The sequence below is a fragment of the Ixodes scapularis genome, unplaced genomic scaffold (assembly GCF_016920785.2).
Source record: "Ixodes scapularis isolate PalLabHiFi unplaced genomic scaffold, ASM1692078v2 PGA_scaffold13__105_contigs__length_92229423, whole genome shotgun sequence".
NCBI classification, from domain to species: Eukaryota; Metazoa; Arthropoda; class Arachnida; order Ixodida; family Ixodidae; genus Ixodes; species Ixodes scapularis.
In genome coordinates this window covers 64585895-64611596 of record NW_024609839.1, presented here as the reverse complement: position 1 = coordinate 64611596, position 25702 = coordinate 64585895, and the positions used below count along the sequence as shown (strand labels likewise).

Here is a 25702-nt window from a genome sequence, read left to right as displayed (position 1 = left end):
TTGGTCAAAAATATATTAGGGCATGGCTACGGACATTGCGGAGAAGGCCATGAATTTTTTTTTTTTTTTAAGAAATCGAAGGTGGTCGAGCGTTTGGGACGTTTGACATGAAATGACCCGCATTGTAGGTTTTGATGTGAGGGCTTTACTAGTTGTGTGTTTGGTGATCCTGGTCTAAGGTCTGGTCAGTACCTCGTAAACTCGTCACAACTAGTTGTTTTTTTTCTCCGCGTCCAAGCATTCAAGTGTTCATTGAGCGTTATCGCTCGTTTATCCTCAGACTTAGGTATAGCTAAATCACAGGGGAACATGCGCTGAGGACGACTCAAGAGTTCAAGATTGCTTATTTCACGGAGCTCTTCAGACATGGGTGAAAAGCCTTCGTCCTGGGCTTGTTTGCTTACACTCCTAGCGACAGCACAGGTCTTGCTGCTCACCTACGGCCAACAGGTGAGTGTTTTTTGGCTCGGTGGCAACCATCCACAGACCCTCTACGTTTTGTGGAAATGTATATATTACGCCATTGGCAAGCTTCCTTCTTCTTGCCCATTAGTCCCCAAACACAACGAGATGACTTGAATTAAGACGAAGGCAACGTTAGATAAACTCAATCGTACAGCTTTTTTTTTTTTTTTTGGGGGGGGGGGGGGTGGGGGGGGGGGTGTTACGCTTCCCCCCCCCCCCCCTTTTCCCCTACTACCCCTCATTTTCATCACTTGTCGCTTTAAGCACCATCTAAAGGATGCGTTTCAAAACTGTGTATTCGGTAAGGTATTCGGTGAAGCACCACATAAATACGCTAAGATACAAAACCTGTGCATTCCATAGAGCACACTGTAGTTACCATAGCAGTCGTCCCCAAAACGGTGGCGCATCGAACGACGGTAGGAGGACGCTGTGGGAAGGGGGGTGTACTGCTCGTCAAAGATGCGTCGATGGGCTGTTCTGTAACTGAGTTCGTCTAGTGACGTTGGAGAACGATATTGATCAATCCATAATTAAATACTTTTAGTAGATTGTTCCGGTAACTCTGGTAGCGATACCCGAGACTCCGCCGCCGCCTTTGCACGCTCATCGTATCGTTATCGGAAGCATCGGACGTGTCGGAACGATGTACTAAAACTCTTTTCTGTCATATTCTTCCATTTTCTCGGGCACAGCACAAGCGGTCCTTCACCATAGATTATGAGAACAACTGCTTCCTAAAAGATGGCGAGCCGTTTCAGATCATCTCCGGTTCCATGCACTACTTCAGGACACTTCCGGAGCAGTGGGAAGACAGACTCACCACCATGAAGACAGTGGGCCTCAACACCCTTCAAACGTAAAAGCAATTCAGGCAATACGAACGTTGCGCTGCACCGTTGCAGGCTCAAATATTCTTTCGTCGTTCCCACGTCAAACGTTCCGTCCAACTGGGCCATCTGCTTCCGTCATTCAAACTGACAAGCATGTTTTTCTTCTCATATTATATAGGAACAGCTCTGCGCTAGTTGATATCATAACCTGATTCCTCCTGCTAATATAGCCCACGTATACTGTACACACGCTCTTAAGCCTAACCAAAGACGCAGAGGACTAGTAACCGCCTGCTTCGGTTAGTTCCAGCGGCGTCGTCACCACGTTTACACTGTTTCGTCCTTCTCTTGACGCACATTTAGCTACATCGAATGGAGCAGCCACGAGCCCGAAAATGGCCAGTACGACTTCGAGGGACAAGAAGACATCGTGAAGTTCATTAAAATCGCGGAACGCCTCGGGTTTCTGGTAATACTCAGGCCAGGTCCCTTCATCGACGCCGAGCGAGACATGGTAAGCTGGAGGAATGACGTAACCCGGAGAAATGGCGTAAGTCACGTAGTAGTAATTAAAAAGATACAGGAAGATGAAAGAAGCTAAGAAGAAAAAGGTTAACAAAAATAATTGATGGGCGACTCAGAATGGTGGTTACCGCCTCAAGCCTGTTTGAAGCATGTTTACTTCATACATATGTATGCTTCAAACAAGTATACAGACTGTCTTTTGTATGATGTATAAGCAGTTTGACAGCGGATTTAGAGGAACGTTAGGCATCATACTAAGGAATAACAAAAGCTCATTAAAAATATATATATCACTAGAGGACGACATGCCGATGTGCTTCTGGTCGACATCGAAACAGGAAGGAGTGGTAATTTCGTTACGTAAAGTTTGACAAGGGGCTGGACAGAAAGACATGACATAGCCTAAGAACAGTTTACTAGGACCAGGGCATCACGGGGTGCTCTGATTATTTCTCGTAATTCTCTCAGCCATGTGCTAAAATATCATGATGCGTCAAAACGACTTTCGGCAGAAGTAAAATCAGGCAAAACTATTTATGTACAGAGGGTAATTTTTTCGGAAATGAGGCCCTATAGTATCCTCTTTCCGATAAAAACAGGTTAGACTTAATTTTATTTTTAACCGTAAAACGTATCCTCATCATACCCTAAGTGCTTTCGAAAAAAAATTAATTGCCTCTTCCCTTTCTTGACATTCACAAAAGAGATAGGATATACTAGTTACCACTGATTCAAGTAGGCCTCAATAAGGAGGCGATCATCTGCTTCCAACTTTCCTCAATGACTTCAACCTCTGAAAACGAACCTCTGATTACCGGATAAATGCTAAAAGAGATATTTTCTGGGAACTCATAAGGCATTATGTCTAACCACGAAAGCTGCAAGAGCAAAACCTGTAGATCAGACGGGTGCTCCCTCTGCACGAGCGTTCGTTCGGTCAGAAATAAAGGAGTCGCGCTTGCAGCTAGGTCTTGAATTTAGTTCATACTAAAGTGAGACGAAGTCCAGGGACATGACATAATGTGCCTGTCTTCATGCAGGGAGGTTTTCCGTATTGGCTGCTGAGTGAGGACAACACGGTCAGACTTCGATCCAGCGATCAAAGTAATCCATCATTTTTCATCTTTACAGAGTTCGCGAAATTGGGCGTGAAACTTTATCGCTGCCCTAGAATCTATGTAAAGGCGGCAGGTGATTTATTTATATGGCAAAGAGGGACTGAAGATTGAGTGACATGGGTTTTGATTAAATCGATCGTACGCTGCCGTTTGGATGTCTATACTTACTCTAGGAGACAGTTTATATAAAAAAAAAACTTATATGACGATTGTTCGTGATAATAAACAAGACTATCTTATGTTTCCTGAATTTATCTTTCTAGGATACCTGAAATATGTGGACCGCTACTTCTCCAAGCTGCTCCCGCTTCTCAAGCCGCTTTTGTATTCTAACGGTGGACCAGTCTTGATGCTTCAGGTGATATGTCGTATTTCATTACAAGCGCAAGCCACTAGGTGTCGTAGTATTTTGCATGATAAAAAAGCGCGTACTAACTCATCCAAAACAGCCAGAGACTTGTTTGAAGAAGTGCCCACGCTAAAGTTTACGGAAGTGTAAACACAAGCTATGAAGGACTTAAAAAAAACAAAAACGTAATTTCCTATTGCGGTACTCGAACTTCGTCCATTCAATTAACGTCGTACTCTCCAACTGCCACCAAAACGTGGAAGACAGCACTGTTATCCTAAAAAAGTGTAGCCCCCTGACTCATAAAGCAGGAGCTTGATAAGCTTACTTGTACTGTGATAAGCTACGTTCCTGAAGAGGTAACAGCGCTATGCTTCGTCTCATCATAAGTCAGAGCGCACTCGAGCGCAAGAAGACGTAGAAACACGCCCATACGTCGCCCTTCTCAGCGCTTAACTTGGTCGACAATAGAACACGCGCAGAAACATGACGAACGCCGTGACGTTGCGCTTTTGACCCTGCTTGATCGGTCCATTCGACGCGTAGTCTCGTCCGCGTCCTGACTCAGCGTGACACGACGTATGAGGTGTCTGAGATCCGGTGGTCTCCGAAGGTCCTTTTCACATTAAAAGCTTCTCACCCGACCACGTTACGGTAAATACAGATTTTGTAAAGCAGGGGCAACTTGGACACTCGACGAGAAACTCAACGAGATCGCCGGTTGCCGCCATTGGCAACCACCGAAGACAAGCTCGGCGCTGACCAATCGCGGCTTTCGGCTGTCTCGCTCACTCTCTCGACGAGTGCCCAACTTAGAGCCACGGCCCATGATCAGCAGCGTTCCGTGGAATCACCGAAGGACGTGAACTGAACTCAGGTTGAGAACGAGTACGGCAGTTACCACGAATGTGACTTCGTCTACACGGCCCACCTGAAAGACTTGATGCGTCGCCACCTGGGCCCTGGCGTTCTGCTGTACACCACCGACGGCAACGGAGACAGATACCTCAAGTGCGGAAAGAACGACGGGGCCTACACCACCATCGACTTCGGTCCCGGTAATGCTTACCGGTAATGCTTACCGGTAACGCTCACCAATAAGTTGCTGAATTTTCAGCGTCGCCTCAAGAGGCGTACGCCGATCAAGGATTGTATACGAGTGCCGCGTCAGCGTTCGGCTGAGGTTCGTACGCTCTCCGATTGGAGACGAGTCTTAACCGAACGCTGACACGGCACTCGGGCTCCAATCCGTGCCCGGGATCTGCCTCTTTAGGTGACGTTGATACATCAGAACTACAGGCCTTCTCGTCTAGGAGGTGTTGGTCCTTTACTGGAATCCAGCATACGAAAACAAGAGGAAGAGGGATATTATTCTTGTCCTCTCTGGTCCCGTATCTGTCAATCTATCTACGCTGTGGAAAGAAACAGTTTTAATGAACGGGTATGAAAAGGATCGCTACAGTTGCCAGTTTCCGAATCAAAGCATGCGGATAGAGGTTTGCAAGCGATTATACGTTTGTTTTGGCGCCAGTCTGGAGACCGAAGGCACGCATTAGGGAGCCTTAATTGTCTGACGATCTGCACGTATAGCCAGCAGAAAGATGTCGGCGCTCAGAAGCTGTACTTACAGACGCCTATGCGTAAATGGCTGAGCATGCGCCTGGTCGGTTCATAAAGAAAACGTAATCTAATCTCAATGCCAATTCTAGCAGATCGTGTTTCTGTAAACTTTGTATACACCGGGTGCTCAGGCGGCTTTTCTAAAGCGTGCTCTGCAGCGTGCGCCCGGAGGGGTAGCGCGCCTGCAAAAGCGCTTTCCATACTTTTATTTTAAGATATGAATATTATTGCTTTACAGCCCGAAAGTTTTAAGATACAATCTGCGCCAAGTCTCGGCAATTTAGCAACCGCGCCGCTCCCCGCAAATTATTTGTCTTGGACGATGGTGACTTCAAACTACGGTGCCTGGACAAAGGGGGTCTTCGACTGGTGTCTTAATTAGTGTCCTCTTCAGCCCATAACTTAAAAGTGGTCTCGCCGTACCAACAAATGACGTCACCGAAGACGGCATGCCACGCTGTCGGATGTCCCGATCCTGGCGGTTAATGCTGGAGATCCCGGCAAAATCTATACGAGCGAACGCCGGTTTCACTGCTGTCGCCAAGTCTTAACTTCTTGCTGCTGAGACTGTCGTTGACTTTCAAATCGGATAGCGACCTACGGGAGAACTGGCCTCTGTCACGTCCAGCGCAGCCGCTGTGGCACCGCCGCCAGAATCGTGGCCGGCGACAACATGACACTCTTATGACGTCATCGATTGGGAATCGAGGGAGTCCATTTTAGGATGTGCTAAATACACCGATTGGAGGCACGTCCCGGCAGCACCATGCGTCTTCCAACGCAGGTGCGGACGTGGTGGCCTCCTTCGCCGCCCAGAGGCGTCACCAAGACCGCGGTCCTCTTATGAACTCCGAGTTCTACTCGGGTTGGCTGGACAACTGGGGCGACAAACACTGGGAGGGAAACGCTTCTGCCGTTGCTGAGACGCTGCGAGAGATGCTGACCATGAACGCTTCCGTCAACATGTGAGCTCCTCTTTGAGTATACTTCTTTCGGTAGGACGGAGGGAACGCAAATACATCTGGGTCGGCTTGGTGATAGCACCGAGATATTTTGGTGACGCACTCCTACCAATGGCCAAAACTCACAATTAAAAAAATATAAGAAATGTATTTTTAAAATAATTTTGCCTAGAATCATTTGTTTTAAATGAGTGAAACAAAAACTTAATGTGTTGCAAGTTAGGTGACTTGAAACATTCCATAGTCACAGCAAACTCATTGCATCATGCCAACTTAATATACCCCCCTTTAATATAATATATATATATGTATGTATGTATGTAAGCATGTATGTATGCATGTATATATGCATGTATGTATGCATGCATGTATGCATGGAAGTGTGTATGTGTGTATGTGCGCGTGCGTGCGTGCGTCTGTGCGTGCGTGCGTGTGTGTGTGCGTGTGTGTGTGTGTGTAAGCAAAGTTCTCTCGACAGGCTCGTATCTTTTATTGTTCTAAATAACACCGGTGCATTGGTTTGTTTTGTTTGTTTGGTACAGATACGTGTTCCACGGAGGATCTTCTTTCGGATGCACAGCTGGCGGTAAATAGTCCCTTGTTCTCACTTTCCCGTGACGAACTGTATAGATTGTTTTAAACAAACATCGCGGCCTAATTCAAAGCAGATAAAGCTTAAAAAATAATTGCATCCAGTTTTAATTTCAGAGTCCCATACCTCATGTCATGCTTTATATAAGGCGCGATCGTTTAAATGTGTTTAGAAGACATTAAAGGATTGTTTGAAGGAATAAAAAAGAAGCTACATTTTACAGGGGGCCATTCCCGATATTTACAGCGCGTGCTCAGAACGAGCTCTCATTAACAGGCTGCTAAGACCGGCTGTCTTCCATGGTGCGGAATCCACGTTGCAAAAGAGCCGTGGAAGTTTGCCGTCAGCACGCGATCAGGAGTCGCGCACGAAACGATGGCCGCAGAGTCCCATACATGTCCCTATAAATGAAGCTGGAACATTCACGTCTCATGACGCCATGATTTCACGTCCCACCGCACTTTGACACGGTGACGCCACATTACGCGACGTGACCACGTTAGCGAATTGGTGTTTAGTTTAGGTAACGTGACGTCAATTTTCCCGCTAAAGTAAGCGGGTACAGAGACTTATTGCATAGGTCACACGAGACTAACATCCCACGCTATATTTTGAAGCCGAACTAAATAAGCGTATAGACCTTTCCTATGCGAGCGCCGCCATCTTGAATCGCCGAACTTCCGGTATGAAAACATCGTTCAGCTCTCCCCAAACGACTGGGAGGAGCTCAAGTTTTAAACACGAATGTCTCTACCATCCTTCTTCTGTCTTTCTTTATTCTTTTGCTTGTTCCAGATTGTAATACCCTACTTTTTTTTTCATCACGCATATTGAATTTATCAACTACGTGGCATGGGACGATGGTAAACGAAAGAGGTCTATGGGTCAGGTGATCAATCTTCCTATAGTCTAGCGGGGACTTTCAAAGGACGTACGTGCAAGTTTCTGTAATTAGGGAGGTTTCTGTTAAAAATTATATGCTTTAAGATGCGAAACAAAATAAAGTGTTGGTAAAGTACATCTTAAAAGTCCTTGAAGTTAAGGACAATGTAGATGAGAGTTTAGGTACGTCAAGTAAACTAGGAAGTACGCAGGGTGCAATCTACTAAAAGTACTATAAACACCATCTTGAGAAGTAAAGTACAAGGACGTTTAGAGCGCAGCTCTTAGGCGCCCGTTCCCGCGTTTCGCAGCGTCGCCGTCGGGGTCGGCGTAACCGCCCCGCTAAATTTAGCGGAAAATTGAGTTGGTATTGAGGTCACGTGGCGACGGCGTCAACTGCCTCGATAAATATAGCGGAGAAACTGAATTTGTTCATGGGTGGCGTGACGCGAAGTCATGTGACGTCATTTTCTTGCTAAATTTAGTCGGGAAACTAAATTTGTGTTGAGGTCACGGGACATCAATTTCCCCGCTAAATTTGTCGGGGAAATGTTTTTCTATATTTAGCGGGAAGATTTTCCCGCTAAATTTAGCGGGTTAAGTTTCCCACTAAATTGAGCGGGGAAATTGACATCACGTGACCTCAACACCAATTCAGAGTCTCTGCTAAATTTAGCGGGGAAAATGACGTCACATGATTTTGTGTCACGTCACTCATGAACAAATTCACCGGGAGGAGAGGAGGAGGGAAGGAGAGGAGGGAAAGAGGATGAGAAGGAGGAGGAAAGAGGAAGAGGTTTGGAAGATGAAGAGGAGAGGAAGAGGAGGAGGAGAGAAGGAGGAAATGAGGGGAGGAGGAGAGGGAGGGGCATACCTTCCCATCTGTACCCTTCCCTCCTCCTCCTCAAGAGCTGTGATCTAGTTTCGCATTACAGAGATTTGTAAACGTCTTTAATTTTTAACGTAATATTTTAGGATGAACTTAAATTTCTCTATGCATGTTATTTTTAACTTCTATGCGTTGCTTCAGGTGCTTTCGGAAATGGCGGCGCATATTGAATAAAGTTTAGCGGCCACATTGTCGTTGTTTTACGCTGGCTTAGATGCTTTTTAACACAAGCAACTTACAAGCCACTTACCTTTTGACAAAGCATTATTTTGAGATACAAATTTCATAATATCGAAGTTTGGGAATGTATTTTAAAGTCGGCAGTTGCACTTTCCTCGGAAAGTACCAGAAAAAAAAATATAATTTAAGTAAAGTAAAAATGCACTGTCAGGCAATATACGTCTAGTGTACACATTTCCTAAACCTACTTAGCGTAGTACTTTAAGCACAATGTGCTTAAAGTACTTCCAAACGCTGACGAAATCTTGCATTTGGAAGCTGGGCCACACTCTTCTTTTAAAAGATCAGACACTTAAAAAAAAGACTGCATTTTCTGCCGGAAATAAAATAGGAAAAACTGATTACCGCATTTCTATGCACTTACGCAGCCAATCTTGACAAAGACGTCTACTCTCCAAATCCGACCAGCTACGACTATGACGCCCCAATGAACGAGGCTGGAGATCCAACTGAAATGTTTGAGGCTCTGCGCCAAGTCATCAGCGAGGTGGGGAAAAATCTAGATTCATATAAAAATAATATTAAATACATAAATGACCGAGTGGATAGCGAGAAAAGAAATATATGCAGGTAATAATTAGGTTTCCGTGTTTTCGGTCTACACCTAGCTATAAACCCAGAAGATTAACCGCCGAGCCGGATTCATAAAAATCGAATAAAAGTGAAAAGAAAGCACGATTTGGAGCGGTCTTTTAAGAAGAAAAACCCAAGATTTTCGGAAAGAAATCATCTACAGTTTTAATTTGTGTTGGAGAAGAAAGACGATATCTTCGGAAACCATTATCTCGTTTCCTTTTCTTATCAGTACCGAAATATATTCGGAGTATCCTTCGCATATTGCCTGTGCATGTTTTTCCGCGTTCGGTTTTCTTCAAGATAAGTGCCGATAAACACCGATTTCTTGCCTAACACTAAAACAAACACCGAAAAACGCCGAACTTGCGGACAAAAATAAACGCAAAAAAAAAAAAAAAGACCCACTACTTCACAGAAAACTAAACTCGGAAAACACAGAACTCTAGTATAATACTACCCGCGTAGTATTATGCATGCCCGTGCACGGCCATATAGAAATTCTGCGTGCACGACCATATAGAAATTCTATGAAAATGTGCCTTTTCTTTTATAGTTTGTGCCCGAACCTCCCCTGGAGCCCGTGCCGTCACCTAAAGCGAAGATGGCGCTAGGACCCTTTACAATGAGACGTGTAAGTAAGAGAGAAACCTGAATGCATTCGCGGTGCGAACTTCACGCGTCCAGAAAAGCACAATAATTGAAGAGTCGTCCAATTCACACCACAAGTTTTCGAAATTGCTTTTCCTCAAATACCGAGTGAGAAGCAAGAAAAGGATTATAGGCAGAGACTACCCAAGTCTTCAGTACCCGTACTAGCTCCTATTGCTTTCATAGACGTTAAACCAATGTCGAATGACTTTAACCGATTCAAATTGGCACGAAAGTGAAGTTGCAGATCGTCCTTTTACGGAGCAAACTTGACCTTCGGTCCCTAAGCATGCTATAAAAACCAAAATTACTTTCATGCATGGCCCTTTTCTCTATTAAAACGCGATAAACTTCGCGACACAAATAGGGGCGTGACGTGTTACTTGCTGGCATTTTTAACAAAACTACACAAAACTGTAGTTGTTAAGAGTTTTATGAGGATTACGGCGCATTTTAGAGTTGGTCCCATAAAAACGCGATCTCTAGGCACGTTTTAATGCCCATTTTATCACAATTTCGCGCAATACACTTCGTTTCAGCTTAAGCATAGACGCTGCCGACACTACGAGTTGATGGTATCAATCAGACAGCGTCAAACGCGCGCCATCATGGTGCTCGTCATGTTTCTCTACGTGTTTTATCGCTGAACCAACGATAAACAGAAAATGCCACGTGAATTGCTCTTTGAAAGCTGGTTCGTTGGTCCCATTATCTGCTCGCGTCGGTTGCGCCGTCTCGGGACACTTGTTTGATACCGTAAAAGTTATGTCTATACATTTACGAGATAAAAGGGAGGGATATAAGCAGTCCGAGTAATATCTAGAACACATCATTCATCGTGATATTGAAAATTAAATAAAGAAGTCGAAGGCACGAGGGGGTCACTGATAAAACTACATGCACGCTTCTGGTTTTTTTCTTTCTGAAAGTTGCCCCACCTTCGAAAGATAACCCGCCCCTGCTTATGTCCATAATTTGCTATTTTCTCTAAAACACACACAAAAAAGACTCGAGGTACACTTAAGCACTTTTTATGAGTTGTGAATGCGAAAGCACGCACGCCGCGCTTCGCTTCATTCTTTCGTCTGCGGCGCACGGCGCGCTGACTTTGGGCGTGGAACGGTGGAGCCGCTGCCTCGCGGACACGCAGCGCCATCGGGTGAGCGATCGTTCAAACTGACGCGCAGCGGCCAATGGGAGCCTCGTTGACGCGCGCCACCCATTGGGACCGAAACCGGAAATTTATCAGCTTTACTTCGTTCCTTTGGGATTGGGGAAACTAGGTGCCAGGTCTAGGCTTTTCGCGTGGTTTCGTAGCTTCGAGCTGGCTACACTTGGAGAAAGGGTTTAAGGTGCTGTTTTCGCGCTTCAAACTGGTGACGTCGGCTCACTCCATGGGACCCCCAGTTAATGCCGTCGCATTAAAATAGCACAGCTCAAGTAATTGCAGTGTCCGCCGCAATCGCGACCTCGGCCGAAATTGGGTTTGTTAGCTACGGCGGGAAGTAAGCGAACATTGGCGACTGGGTAGGACAGTCGCCTGTTTGATAGCCCCTTATTAATGTAAAAACAAATTTGGCAAATCGGTTTTCTGTTCACACCCTAAAAGTTACCGCACTCCCCATTTTTACCTGATTTGCTCTCAATTTTTTGTGGTGGGCTATCTTTCGGGATACTATAGTAATGGTTGGTTTTCACTAAGGTAGCGAATTCGCTCGGTTGATGAACGTTGTGCTGTTTGGTACTAATTAATTGCGAACCGCGGAGCCCGTGGTCTTCAGTACCTGCAGCGCACGCTAGGGGCGACTACGGACTGATAGAACTGTCGAGTCGAGAGAAGGGGCTACGAGGGTATATCTGCACATCGGAGTAGGCGCGCACCGTCGCAGCCCCCTTTTCCCCCTGTAATCAGTTCCTAGTAGCCTCTTGGTAGAGCAAAGTGTATCGTATACGCCACGCGCTCCGCTATTCGAATTTCATTCATACTTTATAGTACATAATAGACTGACCCGCTTTTTACAAACAAGCCCGCGTTTGCCCACATCAGGTGTGGGCACTGCGCATGCGCAAAAACCGAATTCGAATGAACTGAAGCTTCAGCGCATGCGCAGAGCCGTCGACAGCGCCACCGCAGCTGCGTGACATCAGGGACGCGTGTTGGTCTATAGGTACGAAACCCTCAGTTACTGCCTACAAAAAAAAAAAAAAAAAAAAAAAAAAAACAACAAAAAAATACAGCTTTGTTTTGTCGGAATTGTATTTTATTTGTCCGAGTTTACTGCGTTGTTCCTTTCCATCGCGTTGGTTCCTTTTTCACGCCTAACTTGCTTACAATTAAAGTACGGCCTCCTCTGTCCCATAACTTGTTTATAGTGAAATGTTCCACAACTTCTTTCTAGTACTTTATGTACGTCAATGTTTACAATAAGAGAGCACTCAGTGTTGACGACAAACAGAAATAGACTCGTTGTCACTACGAAACAAATATACCGCACTTTCTTTTGCTTCACCCCTGTTCGCTCTAATTTAGCTGCTTCTTGACAATGTACAACCTGCCGGCCCGTTCAACGATCACCGATCACATTTTCCTGTTCCAGGTGATGGGCCTCGAAGACATCATGACGACGGGACCCATCATCTCCTCCGAGTTTCCCTTGTCATTCGAACAAGTTGGCCACGTACGTTCGACATCGTTATCTGCCTTAAAAGAAAAAAACACGGGCTGCACAAAGAAGCGTCCTGTATGCACGGCAACTTAAGGAACGCGGGCGTGACGAGATTCGGATATATCTTATTATAAAGTTTTAGGAAACCGGTTTTGCACACCCGATACGGTACGATGAGCCCTGCGGTACGCACTGCGCATGCGCGATAGCACAGGCTCAGTTGGTACCGTATCGGATGTGAAAAAACGGTTCCCTAAAGCTCTTCTACTATAATAGAGAGTTTTAGTAGATCGTTCCGATACCTCCGATACCTCCGATAGCCCCGATAACGATACTATGCATGCGCATGGGAGGCGGTGGCGGAGTATCGGGTATCGTTATCGGAGACATGGGAACGATCTACTAAAACTCTCTATTCACTCCGCGGTCGATACGATTACGGCATCGGCCGATATGCGGGATATGCCCACGGCAGAACGAATGACAAAGCGAGAAGCCCTATAATTAGTATGCCACGCCTCTCGGGCTGTCACTAACTAGCAGGTGAACGTGTTTCCTATTGCTGGCAAATATGTTCCAAAAGCCAGAGCAAACTTAGTTCATCGTGCTTCGTACCGAAGTGAATGTTCCATAACTTAGCAACGCAAGTACAATACTCCGTTTCGCCCTACTATGAATCTCAGGGTGGAAAATAAAAAATCAGCGTGATTAAAATCAAGATTTAAATCGAGATTTATATCGTGATTTACATCAGATCAGTTTTACTACGATGTTTTAAATCGAATCTTCCCCGCAAAAATAAGTTTTTATAATCGTTTATTTTTTTTTATTTACCGTTGCTCTGTGATTTGACGCTTTTTATGAGCATTTGTTGAGGTAGCATTTAAATCAAACAATCGTTAAACGGGAAAGGTGTATATCAGGCTGAAAACGAGCAGAACGTTGTTATCTACTGAGCAGATCGGAGAATATTGAGCTTTCTTTCTACCATACACTTCGTTCGAGAGTTAAGTAACTTCCTAATGCAAGCAAATTGGAACGCGAAAGAAACAAAAACTAGAAAATGAATGTTTATTGCGAGCAAATTAAAACGTGAAAAAAATCAAATAAAAGTTTTAGCTAATTAAAAAAAAAAGATCAGGCGGTTTTTGCTTTAGTATGTCGGGTTAATAAAAACATTAATTAAAGTGCATTTTAAATTTACAGTAATTATTTCTTCCGCATTGTTATCAGTGATCGGACGGATTGGTCAATCAATTCGCCATGTTCAGGAACGCATGTAGTGATGAAGATTCACTATTTTCTAGCTGCCTTGATTTAAATAAAATGGAAGTGATTTAAATCATTAAAGGGGCACTGAAGTCTTTTTGAAAAAAAGGTCGTTTTTGATTTTATATTGTTTAAAATGTGTTAGTTCCCACATATACCAAGTCCTATATTACGAAACCACCTATTCATTTCAGGGCAATAGAAAAACATGTCGTCTCACTTCTCTCGCGGACTACATTTTGTGGACCAATGAAAGCCCCTAAATACGCGCAGATTCCGAATGATTTTATAATAACTCGTTTAGAAGAGAGTCTGATAGGTACACATTTGTATAAGAGCTCTTTTTCTCCGCGGGCGAAGCCATCGCTTGCAACCCACCGACAAGCGCCCTTCGTCAACCACTTCAGTCGGAAGACATTTCTTGCCAAAAAGGCCGTGTCGCGATTTTTGAACACGCTTTCAACGAGTAAATATGTTACAGACAATTGCGATTTCGGGTGTGTTGGGATGCTTAGAGCGTCTAGATTGAGTTGTAACCACAAAAGGACGATCTCAGAATCGACTTCAGTGCCCCGTTAAATGTAATTTATTCGATTAGAAAAAAATCAAAACGTTCAGCCTTTTCACTCTGGTGAAGGAAGACCAGCGAAGGTGTACCCTCTCGTCCCGTGCGTTTCTTTTTCGTCCTAGTCTGTTTTGCGCGCTGTTTCCTACGATGAATTCCTACCAACTCGCCCAACTATCCATTCTTCTATGATAGGTGGAAAGGTTGCCGCCATCTATGAGCGACGGTGGCAATCAGACTGGTCGTCTGGTTGCCGCCGTCACTCATAGATGGTGGTAGTGCTCCAGAGTTTTGTGTCGACATTTGTTTGGTACCGGACACGAAACCGGGGTAACGAGCCCTTAACAGCCGCCGCTGTAAAAAAGCTGAATTTGTTTCCACCCTGGCTACGAGCCATCCCAGTCGATCCAGCGTTGTGAACGTATCACGTGATTACGCGTCCCTGCACCCCTCCCGGAGGTCACGAACTTCACGCGGCATGGGATTGCCTTGGATGGATCGTAGCCTTTGCTACAATCCGTCGTAAAGGTGATCATTAGTTGAACCATGTTGGTGGCAAAAATCTCGATCACAGAGTTTTTGTTCTCGTTTGCGAGAGTTAGACCGTCACGCACTTCTATAATTGATTCAGCGTTTGTCGACAAGTTGCCGTTGTTCCCTAGTTAAGCATTTAGGCTCACTAAAGTTAAAGGAAACGAACGTTTTGGTACATCAGGGTCACGGCTTGATGATCTACTACACGAAGATATCTTTCCGGCCTCGGGACCCGGCGGTTCTGCACATACCCGGACTTCGAGACCGTGGTTACGTCTACGTCGAAAATGTGAGCTTACAAACTTATTGTTTTCCCCTTTTTTTTTCTTGGTGGGCCGTCTTTTATGGATACAGCAAGAAGACATCTGTGGCCCATACTCGTATTCAACTCAAACACCGTAGTAAAAAATAAAGAAGTCCCACTACTAATGGGACGTTAATAATCTGCCCCTTCGCGAGTTAAACTAAGGTATACGTAAATGCATCTTAATTATCTTTATGTTATTTTATCCAGACGTGCGCGTTTGAAGCGCCAAAAGCATCGTTGTTTGATTCAACGAGTTTTGATAGAACTTTGGAATTGGCAATTGCATGAGGCATGGTGTAATGGCGACCAGACGCCTTAATGATAATTGGGTTGTGTGGATATTTATACAGCGAGTCGTTGGTATTGAACAACGTTAATATAATATAACCAACTCAGTTATGGAACCCCGCTCCGGAGGGGGGTCCCTTTGCGTGGCGACTGGCAGAGGGCGCGCGCTCGGCATTAATTAATACTCGCTATCAGCAACAATGACGTCGCGCCTCTGGCCGTTGCTTCTGGCTTACAGAGCTCACGGATGTTTGCGGCGCTGTTTTTGACAGCAGCAGACGACTTTCAAATTGTTTATTCTCCTCTTGCTAGTCAGTCACGCAATAATTCAGATATTCTTAACCAATAAAACATTGCATCTGTGTTCCTGCTGACCCTAAACCATATTTCAAGTGTCGTCTGCTATCGGTGCAAAAATTTGATCGCGCGCGCGTACAGTCCCTCGGTTGTCTGCAACGGCCGCGACGGGGACGCCCGCGCGCATTTCACACCTCGGAAAGACAACGCAGAGAAACTTATATCAGGACATCAAAGTTCACACATTGTTCAGAACTTGTGAAGCGACAATCTGTGAGTCTACAATTTTATCAAAATATGCCGCTGGCGTACTGCGCACCGGAGTGTCGACATCGTGTAAACGGTCGGTGTCAGCTACTATGGCGAGACATTTCTTCAAAGTTCCTTTGGACGAGAAAAGACGCGCCTTATGGGCGAGAAAGTTCAATTGGCAAGAAATAACGCACATGGACTTCCTTTGTGATTTGCACTTAGCGGAAGAGGAAATTTTGAAGTACTTCGAGCATGAGATTCGTGGAGAAGTCGTCCTAACGCCACGGGGTAAGTGGAGTCTGAAAGCGTATTTGCGACTTTCCCGGAAGATTTCCCGCGTTCGGAAAGGAAGCCCGAAAGTAGGGGGTCACCTGAGACGCCTTTGTGCGAAGATGTCCTGGATGTTCGGCCAGTAATGAACTTGCCCTGGTAAGATTGCACATCTACTACTACGGTAGAAACTCACTTTGACCGTGTTGTCACTTCGCCATGTCATGGCCCCTTCCCGGTAACGCATGACCGTGAAGACCAAACAGGCAGGTCGACTACCAGGATAAGAACGGTTTATTCCGGGCACGCGTGGAAGTATATATAGCGCTGCCACGGGCCAATGGCATAACAGTTCATAAAACAAACAGTTGATAACAGTATCGTCATGCTTTGGTGACACTGCCGAAGTGATAACAGATTGTATACGTCACCGGATTGAAGTGGCGCCGACGATTTCTGGTTGTTTGAAACGAATCACGCTGTCAGAACAGCTAAGGTGGCAGAATTTTGCAACAATACAAAGCGTATGCCAACGGTCCTACCGCTTATCATACCCAAATTGTATATTTTTACTGTCAAAAGAGCAAAAACCAACCGAAAACAATATTGACCCTCGAGAGCAGTCGGGTCGGGACTCGCAAGCAGTTGGAGCCGGAAAGCAGTAGCAGACGACAACGCGTAGAATAATACGCCAGCGGCGCCACCTCGCTGCAAAAAAAAAAAAGTCGAACACGCGGTTTTGGACCCCCTCAAACGTACAGCGTCTATGGGAAGTTCCATAACTGAGTTTATGTAGTAACGGAGTTCTTGAACGATGGAGAAGTGGTGACGATGTCAATGGGGTCTTGCCACTAAGCACGGGCTACCGCCACAGACTACTACGTGCAGCGCATAAAGAATGAGCAAATTGTTTTGCTTTTTTCTTGACGTGACGACAACTATAGACTAGCAACTAACTAAGAAAATCTTTGAGTATCTGTACTCCATCCTGGTGCTAGTATGGAGATGGCGCCATTGGCGATTGTTACGATTAAAAACGGCGACTCTTCGAGATTTAGGGACAGCGTCAGGAAGCTCAGGCTAAGTCGTCTTGCTCTGCCGCACGGGGGGGGTTAACATTTCTATGGGATGGAAACCAGTTTTTCTGCAATATAATTTTCCGGATAATTGGCAACAATTATTTGAAGCACCAAGACGGCTGAAGTGTGGCTTATTTAATTGCCCGAGCAGTGTCTTTTAGTTTCAGTCTCAGCCAGCCGGACTCCTACGCACCCTAAATCCTCTGCGGAAGATTACTATACACTAATGGAAATAACGTCATATCTTACAAATAGTGTCGCCAGTGTGTACTATAGGAATGTAACCATTCTACTTTCTGCGAGTAATTGATATTCGCTTGTTACGTTACTCGAAAGTTACTCCCGTGTCTTTATATGAAGGTTCCTGAAGGTCGGAAAAATTAACAACTTGGAATGTTATTGCTAAGCCATCTGTGATTGCTGACACATTTAAAGAGAAATATTTTGAGGCACAATCGTGCTGATATGGTAAAAAGGGCAGCACAGGTATCCTCGCCTCGTAGTCAGCAAGCCTGTCATTTGACAGTGCTTTACGTCAGAGAAGACCTTCTGGCCATTAATTTTTGTCTAACCCTAAAAGAAAGCATTGGCCTCTTAGATAACAGGGCAGAAGTGCATCTGAGCGATTACCGTGATTGCACAGGGTGTCTACAAGATAATATTAAAAAAAAAAACTCCGTGTCCTACAGAGGTGGTACTGCTACAAAACACTGGTAAAATTCGATAGCTTTATTTTGTCTGTGTTTTTTTATGGTATGGAAACCAGGGGGGGGGGGGGGGTATGGGATTTGTAAATATAGAGGATATGAGAATAAACTTTTCTGCCCTTATAGTAAGGTAGTCTGGGGTTTGAAGGTTTTTTTTTTGTTTTTTTTTGTTAGCTGTCTGATTGTTAATTGCGAAACAAGCTGTAAGGAGAACATTCTGAAACTAACGAACCACCATTTTTAGTATTCAGTTTTGTGCTCAGATACATTTGGGAATTAAGTAATTTGTACTCTTCTAAGTTTATGTTTTAGCTAATGCTCAGTAACCTAATTACTCATTTATGCATTTTTTGTGTATTTCGTAAATGTGAGGCCCCACTAAACAATCGTGGCCTTGATCTTTTCGTTTGTTTTTGTTTTGTTTTGTTTCAGGAATACAAGGGGCTGTTATCTCGCATGGACAATGTCTACGACGTCTTAGTTCCCATCAAGAAAGGACAGAACCTGGCAATCGTGGTCGAGAACCAAGGACGGATTGCAGACGCATCTGGAAACAACGACACGAAGGTAGGGGATCGAGCAAAGGAAGAGAAGGGAAAATACGTGCATTTCGGTACGGTTGTACGATCCAACGCCATTCTAAGACAGAAAATGTAAAAATGCAGTGAAATATCTAAAAAAAAATTGAGGAAACTTAAGCTTTCTCGCACTCACTAAAAAACAAACATTTCCTGCTTCTTTCTTTTCTTTGTTCCGATACAAAGTGGATAAATTATTCTCTTTTTTTTTTTTTAATTGGCTGTAGTTAACTTTAATCTTTGCGTTTTCAAATGACTGGTTTGTTTAAACCATTCAACTTGCGTGCATAATCGACCCGTTTCAAAAGTCTACCTAGCAACACTGGTGGCTTTCATACTTTCGGCGTCGCTTTCTGCCCGAAGCGCGCGATTGGATCCGAGTCAATGCCGAGCATTGATGCTGCATTCGCGCCGAATACATGCGGACCCGAGTGTGCACCGAACACTGACGCGGTGCTCGTGTCCATCGCGTGTTCACTGTGCACGACCAAATGATGGCGGCCTCAAATAATATCGACGCCGCAGCTACTGGAGGGCACGCACATTTCTTATGTTTTGTGTGACGAGCGAACTAGAGTTGGCCTTTGTATGGTATTTCCTGTTTTGTTAGATTTTGTTTTCGTACTCACTGTTCTCTTCATTAGCTAATATTGTTTAACTTTCTTGTTTTCCCATAATGTACACCCGTAATATGTCAAACTTGCGTGTGTACTCGCATTGCCGCTGCTGGTGAAACTTTTGTGGTGCTACGAAGCCGTCAAGATGACCATGCAGCTTCTTTTCTCAGCCTCCACTATTGTAAAAAATGGTAAATTAACATGAATTGAATTGAAAAGTGTCTATAGCACCGACGCTATTTCACACTAAAAAACGCATTGAACACGACAAAAAAAAGATCAAGAATCATTCGATGATAGTTACGATAGCTGTACCCGCTTGGTGACACACGGTCTCAAAAAAGTCTGTGAATTTAGTTCACTCTGTTTTAGAAAGATTTGAACATATAAAAAAGTAAGAAACAAAAACTAGCAAGTGTAATTTATAGTAAGTGTGACAGCCAAGCAAACAAACGATTTTACATGCCTATTAAAGATGGTGGTTCACTGCCTTAACAATAAAACACAAAACTTTTCTTTTTTTACAGGGCATTATATCGAACGTAACATTGTCCGGAAAGGTTTTGAGTCGGTGGTCGATGATGCCCATCCCGCTGAGCGAATTATCCGGCCTTCAGAGCATCGACTCTAACGTCAATTCTTCACACCAACAAACGGAAGGCATAGGGGCCTACATCGCAGACTTTCCCGGACCAGAAGGCGAAGTCTTGGACACATTTCTCCAGGTAGACGGATGGAAAAAGGTGAGCAGTTTGATTTTACTGACGATGTTTGGTTACGGATCCTCTGCTGAGTTTTCTGAAGAGTCGTCCCGTGACGTCATTGTGCGCAAGCGCAGTGGCGCCGCTAGGCCATCCGGCACCCGGGGCCCTTATGTCTGTCGTAGAACCCTCCCCCCCCCCCCCCCCTTTTTTTTTTCGGCCAATTACGTCAAAGTTTCACCATGACGTCACATGACACTGTGGTGTTAAGTTAAACCGCGACGTCACGTGACATTATGGTCTCACGATGTCATGTATAAAAAGCTCGGTCCACGTTGATGACGAGATGTGGTTTAACTAAGAAAAGTTCGACGGATTTATGGTTCTTTTTTTTTTTCCCCCGACGTGCATTGCTTGTTTTTGTTCTCTAAACGAAAATGTTAATATTATTTTTCGGTTACTGTATTTTTACAAATTAAGCTGACCCCTTTATGCTTCGGTGATCTGTGAGGTATTCACCGCGTGCCCGCAATTCGTGTTAAAGCCTTTATTATAGTGACACATAAGCTTGGTAACGTATCGTGCAGAGAATTACCCCAGGTTCCCGAAGATGGTGGAATCATCGCATTAAAATTTTAACAAATGCGCTTAGCGGTGTAAAAAAAAAAATTGTAAAATGCACGACAACTGGTTTTCTCAACCCCCCTTTAGGGATCAAACACCTTCTAGAAACTACAGCCTGCCAGCCCGCTCTGTGACGTCACTGTAGCTAGGCCAGCGAGCGGAAAAGCGACAGGCGGCTGGGCACTGGTCTCCGCTGTGCCGACGCGCTAACAGGGGGCGGTATGTAGCTTTTATTGGAGATACTGCACAAATGTCACTTACCCGTGCGTGACGACGACGTAACCAATCGAATTAGAGTATTTTAAGATTAACTCATATAACAACTCTAACTTCTACAGTTCGTCTATTAAGTTACGTCGACTGAAAACACTAATGATTAACTTTTAGTGACTACACCCCTTCCACAATTATTTCACTTAATCTCCCTTGTAAAACCAAAGCGCTGGACTGCAATCACAAATATTTTGATTAGAAACATATTTTTTTTTTATGGCCATGGTTACCACACGATTAGGAGATATGTGAAATAGTATTTAAAGCTTAGCGCCTTCCAGGTGGTTTCCTGGTAGATGACATAAAAGTAACAGCACGTTCTCGATTTCCCACCAAAAGTTGGATGGACACTTTTGTATTGAAATATACAAATATAAGTGACGGCTTGCTAATTAAGGAGTCATTTGTTTTATTAAAAAAGACAGGTAGTTTTAATAAAGTGAAACAAGGAAATGCCACACAAAATGTGACTGACTGACTAGGTGTCAGAAGGCATGTAATAAATGAACGTGAGAAAATGTTTAGTTCGTCTCGTGAAACAAGTTCCTTTTTGCCTCCGTTTCGGGTTTTAGTATGTCGGTCTACAGAGATGTGGTTCCTCCACATTTTATTTTTAAAACAACGCTAACTTTTTGACACAGCAGACCTTGCAACCTGCCTAAGGCTTTCTGGCTGGGGCAGACCTTGCGTCCTGCCTAAGGCACAATTTTTTTACTGCATGCATCGTGAGAAAGTGTTTTTTTTTTGTTTTTTGTTTTTTTTACAGACACAGAGGCGAAGTATTCAGTTATGTAGGTCAGAATAGGAGTCCTCGACCACAGCGCTGCTAAATCATAGTCGGTGATGTCAAATACAAAAGCTAGAACACAAAGCAGAATACTCTGCGCAGGTGAATCGCATGCTGAAATCAACAAAGTATTAAAAACAATTTGAAAGTCGTACCTCATTCTAAAAATAGCTACTATCCCTCCTTGAGAATACAAAAAAAAAAAAAAAAAAAAGCTGAGTACAAGAGTGCAAGGATAAAGCAAATACATGCCAACATCCCTTCAAAGAGCTCGAAACGTGACTTACTTTCTCCGGAATTGCCTTATTGAACACGCCGTAGCTCGTCGGTTGGGAAGGAGAATATGTGAATCCTCGCTTCTCCGGCATACTTTTCCCGACACCACGGCACACAACGCAACACATAAAGCATTGATCCTCACATTCGCAAACACGAAAACATTTGAGATTCTGGTCGACTGACGCAGTGAATACGCAGGCGTCCTGTCTCCGCATTCCCACGGCTTTCTATACGTTGCCCGATTGCGCGCCCTAATGTCTGGCTTTTCTTCGCTTGCGAGACGCCAGCCGTCTCTGAAATTGCGTCGTCACGTGGCGAAACTTCTTCTTTTATTATTTTTTACTGAATTTGCCGACAGCATATAACAATTCCATCTTTGACGCCTCGGACCAAAGGCAACGGAGATGAGTCATGACGGAGCATTAAAAAAGAAAAACAAAAAAAGAAGTTTCCCGGGTTAATTGGAGTGCTTTGTCAGGATCGTCGCAGACCGCCTCGTGATGAAAACCCACTGCCCTCGCTTGGCCTAGGATCAGTGGCATAGCCAACGCAACCAAACGGAGCGCGCAGGCTCTAGTTTCTATGGAACCTGTTGTGGAAGCCCGGCTGTCAACCGAGCACGCCCTGACTGGCGCAACAACCGACAGATGGCGGCAGTGGCCCCGGCCGCTCGCGCCCAGAGCAGACGACCTGCAGATGAAATAATACGACGAACCATCGCTTGTATTTGATTTGTGTCCATGTATTGTTTTAACGGGAACGAGAAAGTAATCAAGCATTGACCATTACAGAAGGGAAAAAACGCGCGACGGTAATACAGCAATACCAATAATTCCAAAAGCGCGTCTTCCTTTGGCGCGACCGCCTAGTTGACATAAGCCGGCAGATGGCCGCGCTGCCGCCATCTGCCGGTTGTAGTGGGGTGCGCGGTGGGCATTCAAACGCTGTAGGCAACGTTACTAAAACACTCAGTTGGGAAACTCGCAGTCGAAACCTGGGCCGCTGACGTCCACCGAGACCGAGCTAAATACGACAACAGCGCCACTCTTTATCATTTGTCTGTACTGTGGTCACCTTGAGCTTTTAGAAAGCATGTTTTTGCGTAAAAACAAGCGGAAAAGACTCTTTTTGTATGGAATTTATTGGAGTTTAGTACCAAATGATGGGCGCGTGATGTTTTTATCATCTTTAGTTCGCAAGGTTTTGCGGAACAATTAATATTGTTTTCATTCAACCATGCCTCAGCGGGCCTTTCAGGTAGCACGTCCTGACCTAGGTGCATTTTAACGTCAGTAGTTGACCGCGGCGCGTCCGCCGGGGAGGCGGGGGTGGCACCGCTAAGTTATGTTTTTTCGTTACCTCCGTCCCTGGATCTTTGTAGCGTACATGTTCCCATTGTATACCGGTGTGATTTACGTCTTGCAGTTTACAGTGTCAATAAACTTTTCTTTAAACCCTGTAACCTTTTCCACTGTATCTGTTCTTAAGCCATAATAGAAGTCACGTGCAGTTCTTCGAGTGGCCGCTGCGGGAGAAATGGTTATGGAAATGGTGTTGTGTTCGTCATTAGCTCGGTGCTCGGAGACAGATTGGGGCCACTTTTTCAAAGCTGTCTCTATGGGAGTTTCCCAACTGAGTGTTTTAGTAACGTTGGCTGTAGGTAAAAAAAGAAATAATATATATATATATATATATACATATATATATATATATATATATATATATATATATATATATATATATATAATTAAGTAAAAAAAACAACAAGAGCAACAGTTTTCGAGTTTTTTTTTTATTATTATTAATTCGTACGCGGTGTTTCTACCACCATCGGGAACCTCTGTGGCAAATTATAACGCGTTACGTTACCGAGACGATTTAGTAGGTCAATTTGAAGGCGTCACCCGGATTTGGGGGCACGCGGTACGTTCAACGCTTGTATGTTCCTTTTTTTGTTATTCCTTTTGTGGGCATAAGACGAATATTTGCAAGTGCTCAAGTTTAGCAGTTTTCCGTCATGGGGACTTTTGAACATACCGAAGATTTTCTGTTGAACTGGAGCGATGGCAAGATAATCGTAGACTGCAAAGCCCGTTTCACTGTAAGTCCGACCACAGCTGACGCTAAGAAGCGGCGGATCCAATCAATCATCTCCGAAAGTGCGTCGTCACGGGTGCTCGTTGTCTTTGTGGATTTGCTGTCAGCTCCTAAACGAATCACGCACAGAAAAAAACAAATCGCAGGCTCGTGGCGCATTTACTGCGCGTGATTGGTTTAGTTCGTGACAGCAAACGAACAGAGACTAGAACCACCATGACGGTGCACTTTTGAGCACCGCTTGATTGGGTTCATCGAATCGTAACGTCATCTGCGGCTGAACTTAATGCGGAGGCGGAGAGCAAGTCGTCAGCTTCTTGAGCACGAGTTGCGGTGACGTCAAAAAGACGCAGAGCAGGAAGGATAGTGGCTAGACCTCAAAGCAAGTTGCCTCGAGGTCTACCCACCATCCTTCCTTCAGAACCAATCAGAGCTCGGCGTCTCTCTGACGTCACCACTACCGTTACAAAAGCAGCGGACGATTTGCACTGCGCATAGCTTCGTTCGATTTCCGGGGGCACCTCCTGCACTTGTGCAGAAAAGTGTAGGGCAGTGTACTTCCGACACGTGTATTGAGATACGACCGGAAGTACGCCGCCCTACACTTTTCTGCACCCGTGCAGGAGGTGCAGCAGGTAAAGCGCCGTTCACACCTATGCAACCGAGCAAGACCGAGAGAGACCAGCTCCACTGCAGCGGAGCTGGTCCTAAGAAGTCGCAAGAGGCTTAAAGACCGGTCTGGTCTCTCTCAGTCTTACTCGGTGGCATATGTGTGAGCGGCGCTTAAATCTAACATATACATGTATTGTGAAACGGAAGATCGTAAGTCAGTGTGATACTTTCTTTGTTAGTGTCGATCTCTCTGTCGTTTCAGGGCTTCGCCTTTTTGAACAGTTTCAATCTGGGCCGCTACTGGCCGGCGATGGGCCCGCAGATGACCCTCTACGTACCCTCGGTCTTGTTCCAAGAGCGCAACCGTCTTCTGCTTCTGGAGTTGGAACGCGCGCCCTGCGGTCTCTCTGAGAATTGCGTCGCCGAGTTTGTGAAGACACCCGTGATCAACGGCGCGGTGCCGGACAGACCGTGACCGGTGCCCGAAGACGCGTGACTCAGTTCAACGCTGGGAATTCATTATATTGGCCGACAGCTCGAGGAACGCTGGGCGTGTTCTATTATCTCTAACACGCGTCTGTCTTCGCGATTGGTTCTGCTGTGTTGTCATCGGCTAACGCTGCATTCTGATTGACTGCCGGCGATAATTAGGTTTCCGGGAAGTCGCCACGCTCCACGTTTCTTAAGTTTTCAGTGACCATATAGCCCAAGTCGACTCTCTGATGTCACGCCACTGCGCATGCGCAGACGCAGACGTTTCACACATTTACATGTAGCGCGAGCGGACAGGAGCATGAAAGCCACAGGAAAAGAGCTACTCATGGTTCTTCGGGGATATAAACTGGTATACTTCGTTTGTGGATAACGAGGATATAAAAATTCCCAGTTGTGAGTAGGGCTCGTACCTGTCCCTTTCATGTTCCTGCATATCCTCACGAGCTATTCTGAGGACATGTACCGACTAGTGCCCGGCATTTGATTTATAATACTTTAGGTTGTAATTTTTCTTATATATAGCTAATATGTGCGTCTCTTTTTCATTTTTTTGTTTTATGATTATATATTCAAAAACTCACTTTTTCGAATAAAGACGATTAAAAGTGAGTGCCTGGGAACGTTGAAATGAACGTGGTAATTTCAGAAAGTATAAAAATCCAAATGTCACACAGAGGGCTTCAATTTTTGATTGCGTCGCAAAAGC

At 44.9% G+C, this 25702-nt stretch overlaps 1 protein-coding gene across 1 annotated transcript; it reads left to right on the top strand.

Annotated features, from left to right (window-relative positions):
* Positions 1-366: 366 nt before the first annotated feature.
* Positions 367-25067, top strand: LOC115309671 (beta-galactosidase). The gene is made up of 15 exons (XM_040503403.1): positions 367-450; positions 1161-1324; positions 1662-1812; positions 2864-2927; positions 3205-3299; positions 4168-4348; positions 5695-5875; positions 6415-6458; positions 8844-8962; positions 9605-9682; positions 12297-12377; positions 14915-15022; positions 18366-18500; positions 19656-19871; positions 24764-25067. The coding sequence occupies exons 1-15, from the start codon at positions 367-369 to the stop codon at positions 24974-24976; spliced, it is 1914 nt and encodes a 637-aa protein (XP_040359337.1). The 3' UTR covers positions 24977-25067.
* Positions 25068-25702: the final 635 nt, after the last annotated feature.

What these genes read in the sequence shown, in the direction of transcription:
- LOC115309671 (XM_040503403.1), top strand. Translation starts at nt 367, where the DNA reads ATGGGTGAAAAGCCTTCGTCCTGGGCTTGTTTGCTTACACTCCTAGCG. An exon ending in GACCAGTCTTGATGCTTCAG is followed by an intron (nt 3,300 to 4,167) that starts GTGATATGTCGT and finishes AACTGAACTCAG; the next exon opens with GTTGAGAACGAGTACGGCAG. An exon ending in GTTACGTCTACGTCGAAAAT is followed by an intron (nt 15,023 to 18,365) that starts GTGAGCTTACAA and finishes GTTTTGTTTCAG; the next exon opens with GAATACAAGGGGCTGTTATC.